Source organism: Pongo abelii, chromosome 9 (genome assembly GCF_028885655.2).
Source record: "Pongo abelii isolate AG06213 chromosome 9, NHGRI_mPonAbe1-v2.0_pri, whole genome shotgun sequence".
Taxonomy (NCBI): Eukaryota; Metazoa; Chordata; class Mammalia; order Primates; family Hominidae; genus Pongo; species Pongo abelii.
Genome location: NC_071994.2, coordinates 65,263,671 through 65,277,556, shown reverse-complemented (window position 1 = coordinate 65,277,556; position 13,886 = coordinate 65,263,671). Strand labels below are relative to the sequence as shown.

The window sequence follows — 13,886 nt, the reverse complement described above, 5'->3', positions numbered from 1 at the left end:
CAGGAGGCAGATCCTCTGGGAACTGATTGAGTCCCTCTAGAGGTGCTGCACCCTCCCGTGGTGCACTTCTGTTAAGATAATAAGCTCCCAGGGATTCCTCATCATGTTACCTTCTGACACTCTATTAAATGGATTGAGTCCAGCATCAAAAACCAGGGCGTGGGGAGAAAACAAAGCCAGCACCCCACTCTAGAGTGTATGAACAAGTTAGGGTCAGGGAAGAACTTGAGACCTGAGGGAGAAAGGGCTTGTTCGATACACTTTCCTCTCCCACTTTCTCGCTTGGTCTCTCTGGGCTTGGAGGTGATGGGTGCTCACCGCTCCATGGGAAAAGACGGCCATGGCTTAACACCCCATTCTCCCCAGGCTCCAATACATTTAACAGGCAAAGTATCCTCACAACACGCGGTCTCACACTTGTCAGGAACTCCATGATCACTGTCCTCAGTCTGCTGTCCCAGTCAAAAAGCCACCACCAGCACTGGAACAAGGAAGTCACTGGGTCACTCAAATCTCTACAAGCTGGGTGCTTTTGGCAGGAAAATGCATCCACCTGTGGCCTCAGAAGTCTGTTGTTTGTTTGTTTCTAGAGACAGGGTATTGCTGTCACCCACGCTGGAGTGCAGTGATGCAATCATAGCTCACTGAAGCCTCGACCTCCTGGGCCCAAGCGATCCTCCTGCCTCAGCCTCCTGAGTAGCTGGAACCACAGGCATGCGCCACCAGGCCCAGCTAATTTTTTTATTTTTTATTTTTGTAGAGGGGTCTCAATTTCTTACCCTGGCTGATCTTGAACTCCTGTCTTCAAGTGATCCTCCCACCTCAGCTTTCCAAAGTGCTGGGACTACAGGTGTGTGCCACTGTACCCAGCCTCTCAGAAGTCTTGGCCAGTATCTTGGAGTTGCTTGTACGTGATTGAACTTATAGCTTCAAACTAGATGTGTTCACTTAGATACAAAGCAGCTCACTTTCAACATCATATTCTAATGTGAAACTGGAAAGACAACACATGCAGGATGTGGTAAGCCTTGTAGCTGCGAGTTGGATTTTAAAGAGGATGTGTGCCATCAAAAGGGTGCCTTGGCTAATTGGGCCAGACTCTTCCTATGTGGGGACACAGTTCCATAAATAAAAGTGTTCTATTAATGCACAATGGCTTGCCCATGCTCTAGCTTCTACATGCTGCTTTCCTCCTCACCCCCAGCACAAAAGCAGCACAGCATCAGTGCGTCTGCCGCTGACCTGTGAAGTGGGGCAGGCGGCAAGTGCAGCACAAAAGTCTCACAACAAAGACGTCAGACCACATCCCCATCAGCCGACGTGCTCAGGTGAAATAACAAGCTGCGGTGTCCTTTTCCCCTTTCACATTTGAGTGTAAAAACAGACCAGGGCCTTGCACATACTGCGTGCAATTTCTAGACAGGCATATAGTGTTACTCTCTGTAACTTTCTGTGAGCCTCCTTGGGTTACCATACATATTAATACTTATTCCAGCATTTGAAGAAAGGAATGTATAGGGTGCGTGGTGATTACTTTTAATTGAATTCATCTGGAAATTTTAAAGCCTGAAAATTTAGCTCCTGTGTACAGTATTTTAAGGTTTACACAGCATATGATTTGTCCTTTGCCATGGCAAATCTCCCTTTTCCCTCTGAGAGAAAGTTTCTGCAGTGTGTAACGCATTTCAGAACCAACTGTAAAAATCATTAAATTGCAAAATGATAGAATGAGACAGTGGTGACAATGCACAGTCTCCTGCATTCCTTTGATAGTAAACTAGTCTTTATCGCTTTCTATTCAGAAAAAGAGCTCCGTGTCTCTGTAAAGACGATGCTGAAGCCCTAGATCAACTGTGTTAGGACGATAGTGAGCCCAGGAATAGGAAGGTGGTTGAATGAAAGAATTCTGTGGACATGGGAAACTAGATCTCACTTCCCTGACTCTGAGCAAGCCACTGCGACAATGAGTGCAGCTCTGTAGTGAGGCACACATGCCACATTCTCTGCCATATGACATCCCTCTCACAGGTGGCTTGAAAAGTCTCCAATCTGTTCTCCAAAGCCCTGTGGGATCGTCCAGACACTGGCCAGTCAAGCACCAGACGCCCCAGGTCTCCCTTCTAGTTAATCAAACGGGAATTTTGTCTAATATAGAAATCCAATATGCTCATATCCCGAGGGTCTGAGCAGGCATCAAGACAACCTTGGCGAGCCTCCGGCATGTGGGGTTCTTAGATGTACTGCTCCCCTCAACCTCCTGCATTCTCAGGACTGTCGTATGTGGGGATTCGGATTCTGCCCTGCACAAGGGGGCCAAGGTGTGTCCTCCATCACACAATGGCCACAGGAGACTGCGTGGGCAGGTGTGGAGATTCTGGGCCTCCTAGATGAGATCTGAAGCAGAGTACACAGGGGCACACAAGGCCATGCATGCTTGGGAAAAGTGACACACAGCACAAAAGTGCAGGCAACCAGTTTCTGCCCCAAGCATGCCCTTGGCATGTTCAAGATCTTGTCTCTTCCCCATCCCACTCTCAGAGTCTCAGTTCCCCTGACTAAAAGGCACCAACTGGACACAGCTGCCTCGTTGCAAGGGTGGAGGGGGCAGCATGGGATGCACATGTGGCAGCCTCATGTATACCTGGTCCTCCAGCAGGTGCAGATGTGCTCACAGGCATGGCTGCTGCCCTCCCCAGAGCACAGCTATACCATTGTGCAATGATAGATTAAGTTTTTTTTTTTTTGACTTGAGAACAAAGGCTTTTTTCCTAATTCACAGCCCTGTGAGTTCTGCTTCCCCTGCCCTTTTCATTCTACAACTCTGCTCAGGCCTCAATCCTTCATCAAACCCCAAACACAGCCTGAGATCTGGAACACTCTAAACCACTTCCTTCTAGGACCATAATCATATTCTATGGCTGGCTGGTTTTTGTTTTGCGTTCTTCTCTCTCTTCCCACCGTTGGAAGCTGGCCTCTCTTCCATCCCTGCCTTAGTTAACCTTGTCTTTGTTTCAGAGGCTTCTGTGCTGCCAGGGCTGGGAGAGATGATGGACATTGTTACCTCACTTGAAGATGGGGAAACCGAGGTGCCCTAGCTGGTAGGTGACAAAGTGGGGCTTCTAGACTCCACAGCCAGTGCCCTTTCCACTTCACTGCACAGTTCCTCCCCCCACCCCCAGGCTCCCTTGAATGGTGGGTCACTACCATTGCACACAGCCAACTGGACCCCCAGCCTGCTGTAAATGTTGGCCAGCTCCCGACATTTGAGCACTGTGCCAAAAACAAGGGAAAAAATCCATCAGCTACTAACCAAGACAACACCACCTTCCTAACTGTCATCCGTACACTGGTTCTCTTCCAGCCATCAGACCAAAAGAGGTGGGGAAAATCCTCAGTGCCCTGGGAAGGCTGAGGATGCATAAGCCATCTGGATACAGGGGGGGCTGGCTTCCTGCGGTCTTCATAAAAAAGGCACACTTTCCCTGCTGGCCACTTCCCAGCAGGCGTGTGCATCCGAAGCCAACATATCTTTGGGAAGATGAAGTGCAGTTGAGCCACCTCTGGTCTGGGAGTTAGGAGACCAGTGACTCCAACTGGGTCATCCCCCAACCTGTGCCCAGGTTTTCTTTCTGTGAGATCACACCCCTTCCAAATTTATGACTCTATAATTCTGTGAAATCCATTCTTCCTCTGGACTAAGCAACAGGCAACTAACAGAAGCAATCACAGGGGACCAGAGCCTAGCCCTGGAATGGACGGACAGCCTTTTTCCCTTTAGGCCACTGGGCTCCACATAAGGTGTTCTTGTTCTCAAACTGCCTGACCAGAGGTGGGATTACAAAAGGGGTAGCCATCCCAAAGGCTTTGGGGATTTCGCCACCTGATATACCAGGTCTGTCACCAAAGTCCCAGTCAACATATCTGGTGCTTGCTTGTACCCCTTTCAAAGCTGAGATGGGCCATGCAAATGACCACTCAATTTAATTTCTCTGTTGTTTCTGATGCCAAGTGCATGGAGGCGTAACCTATTACTGGACTGCATCTGTCTGGTCAGAAATGTAGGAATTGAGGAATCCTGGTAGAAATGAGTCAGGAGACTCCACTCCCTCCCGCCCATGGTCTGCATCTGAGTCACCGTTGGCAAACTGAATGAAAATGAAAGTCAGTGTGTCGGGGTGCAAGTACAGGGGAAATGACAACTTACGTGGCTCCTTCTGCCTTCTTCATCTCCCACAGATGTGATAACTGTCTCTGAAAAGACCATTTGTCCGGTCTGGTTGTTGGTTATCTATAGTAAAATAGGTACAATGAAAGTAAAAATAGGAGGAATTCTGGACAAATTCCACAAGTTGTTTTTGTGTTTTGTTTTCCATTTTCTGAAGCAGGAGCATCCAGTATAGGAGTCAAAATGCCCACCCCGCTTTCTGTCTGAGTTCCCCCAGCAGCTGTAAGATGGACGGCTTCCCCTGGGCACAGTGATAAGAGATGTTAACAGAGTCAGCCTCATAGGGTTGCTATGAGGAGGAAATGAGGGGATCCAGAAAAATCACTCCGCACAGTGCCTGACACCCAGCAAAATGCTCAAAGATGTCAGCTGTTTCTATCTTTCTTGGGGCTCATCACTTGAAACTCAATGTCAACTTTATTTTTGACAAATTACAAGTCTGGGTGTCTAGTTGAACATCTTTCATGAAAAGCAAGCAGGTTTTAGCTCTAGCAGCCCTACCTGATTCTAGTGAATGGTTTCATTTCATCAAGAAAGTGCTTAAGTACAATGAGAGACTTGTTCCAATATTCCTCTATCTGTTGTCTGCCTCTGATTCTGTAACCAGGTGCAGGCATCTCAAAGCTAAGCCTAACATAGAACCCAGGCTGTTCCTGCCCCATGAAAGGTCATGTCTAATGTCTGGTTTGGTGATGAAGGACAGAAAAGATGTTTGGTCACCTGGCCAAGATGGTGAAACCCCATCTCTACTAAAAATACAAAATTTAGCCACAGTGGCAAGTGCCTATAATCCCAGCTACTCGGGAGGCTGAAGCAGGAGAATCGCTTGAACCTGGGCTGCAGAGGTTGCAGTGAGCCGAAATCATGCCACTGCACTACTCCAGCCTGGGCAATAGAGTGAGACTCCATCTCAAAAACAAACAAACAAACAAACAGAAAGAAAGAAAAGAAAAGACGCTGGCTCAGGAGCTAGGAGATGTGTGTTCTTTGAGCTCTGTCTCAGTCGCCAATAACCATCTAGTATGTCACTTGGAACAAATAATATATTTTCTCTGATTCAAAATTTTCTCACTTCTACATCATCTTTAAGGTCTCTGCCAGCTCTAATATCACAGGAATCTGCAGCCAGGACAAAGTGGAAACTCTAGTACTAATTTGCAGAAGGGAATCAAATTCTAGCTCTGAGAAGGTAAGGACCATGCTTTTACATTTTTACCTAAATAATTCCTCTCCCCCAAAGAAATGATCTCTTCCCTTATGCCAGCTTCTTATAGAATTAACCAATGTCATATTTTTAAAAATTCTACAAGCCTGTATGTATGGGTTGCATGACTTATTAGAACCTTTATTATAACAATTTGTGTTTTCCTTAAATCTCCAGAAGAAGAATTATGTTTTCCAAATATGTTTCACTACTACTGAGCTCTTCTTTTATAAAGCATTGCATAAGACTGGTGTTTTTTGTTTGTTTGTTTGTCTTTTGACACAGAGTCTTGCTCTGTCGCCCAGGCTGGAGTGCAGTGGTGCAATGATCTCGGCTCACTGCAACCTCCGCCTCCCAGGTTCAAGTGATTCTCCTGCTTCAGCCTCCCTGAGTAGCTGGGACTACAGGTGCATGCCACCATGTCCAGCTAATTTTTGTATTTTTAGTAGAGACAGGGTTTCGCCATGTTGGCCAGGCTGGTCTCGAGCTTCTGACCTCAGGTGATCCGTCCGCCTTGGCCTCCCAAAGTGCTGGGAATACTGGCATAAACCACCATGCCTGGCCTTTTTTTGTTTGTTTTTGACAGTCTCACTCTGTCATCCAGGCTGGAACGCAGTGGCATGATCTCAGCTCACTGCAACCTCTGCCTCCAGGTTCAAGTGATTCTCCTACCTCAGTTTCCCGAGTCGCTGGGATTACAGGCACGTGACACCATGCCCGGCTAAGGCTAATTTTTTTTTTTTTGTATTTTTATTAGAAATGGGGTTTCACCATGTTGGCCAGGCTGGTCTCGAACTGCGGACCTCAAGTGATCCTCCCGCCTCAGCCTCCCAAAGTGCTGGGATTACAGGCATGAGCCATCACGCCTGGCTGAAGATTAGTGTTCTATAAAACCCAGTTGAGAACTACGCACTGTGTTGATAACATAACTATTATAATAACAGTAATAATAAGAACACTGGTTTTTGCATTGCACTTTACAGTTTACAATGAGCTTTCATATACTTTAGGTCATTTGACCTGCACAATACTGTAATGTAGATGTTGATATCCTTATTTCATAAATGCAGTTAGTGAGAATCAGGACATTTAAGTAATTTTTCAAAAATCACACTAGTGACTGGTAGGACTCACACTCAGGTATTCTGACATTTACAAGAAGCAACTTTAAGAAGCAACCAAACCTGTTGGTTAGTTACTGTCAGAAAGGATGGCTTGATATTGGTTTTGACAAGAATAAAAGAATCACTTTGAAAACATTCTTCAGTCGCAGATGAGCAATGCCAAAGGATTATGTTCTGCTGGTAAACTCATTCATTTACCTGGAGGATACACTCTGTAGCTGATCCATCCAACTGAGCCCATTACTATGCAGTGGGAGAAGTGCCACACAAAAGCTACTTTATAGTCAAGGCAACGGCACATAAAAATTGATCCCCTATGCTCTGTGGCACAGAAACACTATTGTTTCAAGCAAGTAATTACCTGGGCACTTGAATAAAAGTGAGGCTCTTTTGTGAAAGCCACTGCGGCCTTGCATACAGGAGTTGAGATGAGCTGAGCGGGCAGGCTCCTTGATATTCACAACGGGGTGCTAACAATGACCCTGAATATCTGCACAGCACACAGTCTTAGGCAGTTTGCTCTCAGAGTCCTGCCAAATCATGTCAGAGACATTGCACACCAGGGGCAAGCTAGTGCTATGTTCCTCGAGATTTGCAGAGCTTTCTTCATCAGGTCAGAAATGGAAATGAACCTGGTTTTTCTTCATGCATGATGTTAGACCAAGAGGCACTTAGACAGGTGGTAGTTTGGGGAAAAATCTGCTATAGAATTTTGAACACACAACCAGCAAACGAATGTTTAATTTTGTAGCAATAGAGGGTTTCTCTTTTGGAAATGGGGTATATCATATTTACATTCCTCCTAAAAAAAAGTGAGGGTCAAGTCACCATAACATGGTCTCTAGTTCAATCTCTACTGAGACATACATAAAAACCTATGAGATAGATCAATTCCACAAATTCAATGCTAGGAAAGGGTCTTTTTAGACCTTTTTCAAAAAAAGGCTTTCTTTTTTGAAATGATAATCCCTGGACATTCCTTTGCAACTGGACTGGCAGGAAGCCTAGGGTTAAATATATTGCTTAAATGCAAAAGCAGTTTAGGATCCTGATACATTGTCTCTCCACTTTAAACAGCAACATTACTCCTTCTGGTTTTCAATCTGATTTTATGATGCTCAATTGTATTTTGGGCTTGTATATCACATATGAAAAAAAAAAACAAAAAAACCTTAGTTCTCTGATGGGACTGGAGGCTATAGAAAGGAGGAAGTGCTGGCCATGACTTACCTTGTGAATTTCTCGGTGCACATGGATGGTATTATTTCCAATCTTCGTGTCTGTGTTGGTCTCATTGTGATAGCTGGGAGGTAAGTTTGCCAGGTTCACCTCTGATGACGCTTTAGCAGCAGCTTCTTCCGCCTCCATCTATTAAATCGATGAATTTAATGACCAAAATTATTCTCTCTTGTTACAAATGGGTGGCTATTAGAAAAAAAAATCTCTTTTCCTCTTCTGAAATTACAAAGAATGATGATGATGATAGGTGCTATTAATTGAGTACTCACTATGATAAGATATTATACTAAATGTTTTATATATATTACAGCACTGAAATTTCACAACCTCTCTGGGAGGTGGGTGTTAATGTCCTCATATTACAAATAGGGAAACTGAGGCTCAGGAAGACTAGATAAATTCCCCAGAGTCCCAGAAAAGGGTGGAGCTGGGATTTGAACATGTTTCCATTAAATAGTCTTGCTCCCTGCATAAACGCTGTTGATGCCCTGCCCATCTCCTGGTGGCCTAATCTGGAGGTCACCTGCATCCAGTTCCCATACATGCCAACAACCAACTCTGTCTCTCTCTGAGGGCATTCTCTGGTCACCAAAGTATGCTCAGTCTACACAGGCCCCAAGTGCTAGGGAGTTAACATTCTAGCAATGAGAGGCAGGCTATGGAGGTAAACAGTCTAGCTTCTCCCTTCGCTAGACAATTCTAAAGCATGTAGAATCTACGTAGTCTCCCTCTGAGGCCCCCAGTGGGATGGAGCCCTAGATGCCCGCAGCAGTAACCTGCTTGCGGGCATACCACTGATTGTCTTTCTTTCCTTTCATCACACTTTCCCACTTCCTGCTAGTGTTTTCTGGGAGCACATCCCAAATACACTATTTGCTCTTAAGTCCTTGTGGCAGGACCTGTTCGTGGTGGTGGTAGGGGCAGGGGATGGAGGGAACCTAAACTTATTCCCCGTAGGTAGGGCCACAGCTGTGTCTCCTTCCCCACCCTACCTCTTGGGTACCCTTGTAGGAAATCCTTGCAGAGGGACCCTTGTAGAGGGTCAGTTAACCAGTTCCCCGGGTCCACACCCCTTCTGGTCTTCTTAAACATATGTTCTTCTCTGGTGTCAGGTTTCTGTGGCCACCGTCCTCAAATCCTCCAGGCTCATGATCCTCCATAACATCTATACCAGATATGTCAGTGACCTCATATCTGCACCCAACTTCCCCTTCCAGATTTATCACCCTGTCCTGGCCCTGATGAGTGGGCAGTTGACAATGTGACCTGTTCACAGCTGATGGGACCCAAAGGGAGACCACATCATAGACTAATTGAGCCAATCAGATACTCTCTCTAGGAATTTCAAATGAGAGACACAAAGAGAAGTTCTACTTGATAGTTGGCAATTTTCCAACACTGCTACTTTTGACTATGGGCTACTTTTATTTTTTAAAAAAGAATGCTCAAAAAGTATTTTCCTATTTTAAAAAAATTACTGTCCTCTATCCCCTTAAGTACTAGATGAGCCCCTGCTTTAACCACCAGGTTTGCTGAGCTGAGAAGGATAAGAGGAAAGAATCCTCATGTCTCAATGCAACACGAAAACACTAAACTCAAAGTGTGAATAAAACCTGGTAGGCAGAAAGGCTCAACAAGGACTTAGTCAGTGGCCGCAGTGCACACAGTGCTGTGCTGGATTCTGAGATGGCTGCTGAGATGTTTGAAACTTGATCACTGGCTTCATAACAATAATAATTCTAAGAATAGCCCCCATGTTTGGGGCATTGACTATGTCTGAGTCGTTGCACCAGATGCCTTGAATATTCACAGCAACCGTATGGGGAAGCTGTGATTACAGAGTCAGGTCCAAAAGTTTAAAAAACTGAAATATCTGGATCCCTTCATGGACCTGCTGAATTGGGATTTCTAGAGATGAGACCCTGATAATACTGAGCTTCTCAGGTGATTCTGAGGATTTCCCTCCCTTCCCTCTGATCCCCAGTTAAGAATCTCTGTTCCAGGCAATAGGGCACTACAGCAAGTTCCAGAAGACTAGCGGGAAAATAATATAAAGAGTAGACCAGAAAGAGAGGGGAGTCAGGAAACTGGCTAGAATTAGGTCTAGGAGATGGGAGCTACCTCTGGGTAGGGACCTTCTAGGTGGGAAAGACTCTAAGTAAGTCTAGAAGGATCAAGCCATTGAGAGATGGCCACTGGATGAGTCCAGTCATTGCCTGCAGCAACCTCGGAGAGGAACACAGTGGAAAGTACCAGGATTCTGGAGTCAGACAAGGTGGGTTCAAGTCCTGGCTCTGCCACAAAGTAGCTGTATGACTTTGGGCAAGATACCAAATCCCACTAAACCTCAGCTTGCTCATTTGTAAAATAGGGATGTCCTACTTTGTTGAGTAGATATAAGAATTAAGGACCATGCAGTAGATATAAGAATTAAGGCATGAAATACACTATTTGCCACACAGCAAAGATGAAATACACAGCTGTTTTTATCATGTTGCCCTTTAAGAAGGCAGTTTCAAAAGAAGCCAGTTTGTTTTGCCAGAGTTCTGAAGGGAATGGGTAGCTAGAAGCAGGAAGAGCAGACGTTGATATCATGTGTTTGAAGAGCTTGCCAACAAAGGGGAGAAGAAATGGGGCTGAGATAGAAGACAGAATAGGCAAGAAAATGACTTTTCTTAAAAGCAAGAGACCTTGCCCTCAGTTACCACTCTGGTTAGTGATAGAAAAAAACCCAGCGGGGAAAAGAAGACTGAAGGTGCTGGAGAGGACCCACCCAGAAGAAGAGAATGTTTTAGTGTTTTTTAAATTCCCGTCGGGATCAATTTGGCTTTCAAATAATTGGCAAGTTGCCAAACCTAGAATTTGCTCTGGGCTGAGCAGATAGTCTTTTTATAAAACTTATCCCCCCAGCTCAGCCACTGGTTATTTCAACAGAATGAGCTAATGGTTCTTAAATGGCACCGTGAACTAAAAGTATAGTTTACAATGGAAATTTCAACCGCAACTATTATTGCCACTAGCAAGAGAAACTTAAGTCTGAAGCAAAAGGAGCTGTTTCGTAGGGGAGGAATATGAGTGCTATTAAAAATGGCACTTATAGTTGGTTAAATCTGTGTGTCTGCAAAAGGGGTATAGTAGGAAAAATCGAAGAGATGAATCAGGCTTGGTATTGGAGTTCTTGCTAGGAATAGATGAGGCAGTAAGAACATTCTAAAACTAGTGAGTTACAGAGCTGGCCATGAGGGGAGGAGAAACAGAGTGGTTATATCTTCAGAATACATTGATTGGTAGCATACAGAATAGTAACACAGGAAAGTAGGAATATCCCAGATTGAAGCCATTTGAAGATTTGCTTCTCCCAATAATGACCGTACAAGTAGAGCTGCTTTGTCCTTCCCCTTAAGAAACTTCAACAGCTTGAGTCAGCTGGAACATTGAAAATGCCAGGAAGTTACTTGAAAGGAGATTCATGATGCAACTATGTAAACAAATAATGCATCTGGTCCAGGTCCTTTTTGATTTTTCCCCTGAACAATGACTACCAATTATACCGTGTCTATGAGATTTAAGGGGCATTCTGGCATGCTCCACAAAAAGTTAATACTAATAACCACAGTCTATAAACAATCTATTGTATTCTATTTTTGAAGATATCTAAAAGATACTTTTAATATTTTAAGATTAATTTTTAATGGTTTAAGATATTTTAAAAGATAGATTCTATTGAGAATCTATCAGACACTGGCGGTGTTTTGTTATCATTCATACTGCTACTATTAATATGATGATAATGATACCTGTTACTTATTTACAACCAACCATCATGTCATCCTTACAGCCACCTCACAATGAAGCTACCTGTATTACACCTGTTTTACTTAACCCCATTTTAGGCAGTCAGCAGATGGCCTGCCCTAGAACCACAGGCATCACAAGCTCAATTTAATTTGAAGATGCAGAGTTAAGAGACATTGGGGCCTATATGACTCCCTTCACCCTTTAATTGTTCCATGTCATGATAGTTTCGCAATCACAGGAAACAAAGATCATGGATCTTGGGCTCTTGACCTGACCAGTGGATATTCAGAGACAGCTGCCCAACTCACTGATTTGCTTTACTTGCATCATCTCATTTAATTCTCACCTTACCCTAAGACGTGGACATTTCTCCACTTCAGACTCGGGATGCCACTGCCAGTAAGTGGCAAAGCAGGGACTGGATGAAGGAAGATCAGTCCCCACTGCCTGTTCTCCTGCTATGGTGTTCAACCTCTCTCATCCTGTACCCACTGCCAGCGAGGACACCTCTGGGAAAGAGTGGGGTAGAAGTGACAGCCCACATCTCCTCTGGTGGCTAACTTCAACCCCCCAACCTACACAGAGCCACATCTAGAGGAAGGAAAGCTGGGGTCTTGGCAAAATCCAGTCTGGATAATGCCCATGGAGAAGACCCCATCACTAGGTCCTGCAGGGCCCCACGCTGCTCTGCTCAAGAAGAGACTGAAGAGGCCCTTGCTGCTCTCTCTCCTCCCTCAGCAGAAGCTAACATCAGAGGACCACACTGCAGACTTTCTGAACAGTGGTGGGCACAAAAACATAGAGGTGACTTAGTCAGTCTTACTGGGAATCTGTGTGCAGGAGGGAAAGTCCTAGAACCTGGATAAGGAAAGCAGATGGCCTGCCCTAGAACCAGAGGCATTGCGAACTCCATTTAATTTGAAGCTGCAGAGTTAAGAGACATTGGGGTCTATCTGAATCCCTTCACCCTTTAATTGTTCCATGCCATGATTGTTTTGCAATCACAGGAAACAGAAAGATCATGGGTCTTAGGATCTGGGCCTGTCCAGTGGATATTCAAGGACAGCTGCCCAATTCACTGCCTCACAAGCCAGTGTCCCCTTCACTGCAAACTCCACAGGCAGTTTGTGGAGTGGGAGGGGAAATAGCCCCAAACTACAAAGCGCTGCGGGGAGAAAGCAACTTCTCCCTGGAGACAAGAGCCAGCAGTTAAGGCTTTGCCCAAGGGGGCTACCAAGCTGGAGACAGCAGGGATGTGAAGCCAGACCAGGAGTGAACCAGCCTGGACGTTGGTTTCCTGCTGGCTCCTTCACTGGGATGGCTGGCTCCTCTCTAGACACAGGCTACAGACAGATCGGGCCCAACAGCGCCCACACCTACCCAACCCAGGCACCAAGGACAGCTCCCCACACCTGGATGGAGAGGGTTGGGCCAGTGACATCTCCTGCCCAGGCAGCCCTGGGCATGCATGGGTGACCATCACAGAGGACAGAACAAGATGCCACCCACAGTGTTTAGACCTGGAGGTGATGGAGGGCAGAAACTAGGCAAAGCTTTGCTAAGGTACGTGGTATCTGATAATAGTTGCTAAATACTGCGCACCTATTATTTGCCAGGTGCCCACACATATGACATTTAGTGTTCACAGGAAACTGAAGTGCAGGATATTAAGTGATTTGCCCAATGTCACTCTGCTACTGAGTGGCAGAGGAGGACTTGAGCCCAGGACAACTGCGAAGCACTGTTGGGTGGAGGGGGGATTGCCTCTCACATCCTCATCCGCCCCTCATACAGTGCTGAGATTTAGGATTTCCATCTTCCCTCTCTGCCCCCACATTGCATGAGAAGCAAGACAGCCCTGACAGACTGCCGGCAAGGCTTAGGGCTCTTTGCCTCTTTGTCCCTGCATGGTATCCTAACAAGCTCAAAGCATAACGGACAAGTTAGAACTTGGCGATGCCTGGAGCTTGCCTCGGGTTTCTGTGAAACCACAGTGCTGGAATACCAGGGGCCCTGCAAACCTCCGCTGACAATAGGAAAGGCCAACGGCATGCCTGACGCCAACTGCAGGCAGGTGGTGGCCCCAGCTGCCTAGGGAGGGTCCAGCTGCAGAGCCTCTCGGTGGACAGGCTCAGAACCAGACTTTTTGGCAAGGAGGCAAAACGAGGCGGGAGTCGGGATCACCCTGCGCTGCCTCCAGGCCACTCCGCATCTGCTGTCGGCCCTTCCCAGGCCCTGTGCGGGACCCGAGGTCCCTGGCCAGCGCTCTTCCATGCCTTCCCAGCCTTCGCTGCCC

General features: G+C 46.0%; 1 protein-coding gene across 6 annotated transcripts in view; it reads right to left on the bottom strand.

Moving 5' to 3' along the window:
• The window catches only part of DKK3 (dickkopf WNT signaling pathway inhibitor 3), a 46,673-nt gene that overhangs the window by 31,355 nt on the left and 1,432 nt on the right, over positions 1-13,886 (bottom strand). For all 6 annotated transcript variants that reach the window (XM_063727948.1, XM_009246614.4, XM_009246615.4 and 3 more), the window contains 2 exon segments: positions 7,784-7,921; positions 4,205-4,288 (listed from right to left, as the gene is read on the bottom strand). In XM_063727948.1, the coding sequence (XP_063584018.1) occupies positions 4,205-4,288; positions 7,784-7,921 (222 nt within the window).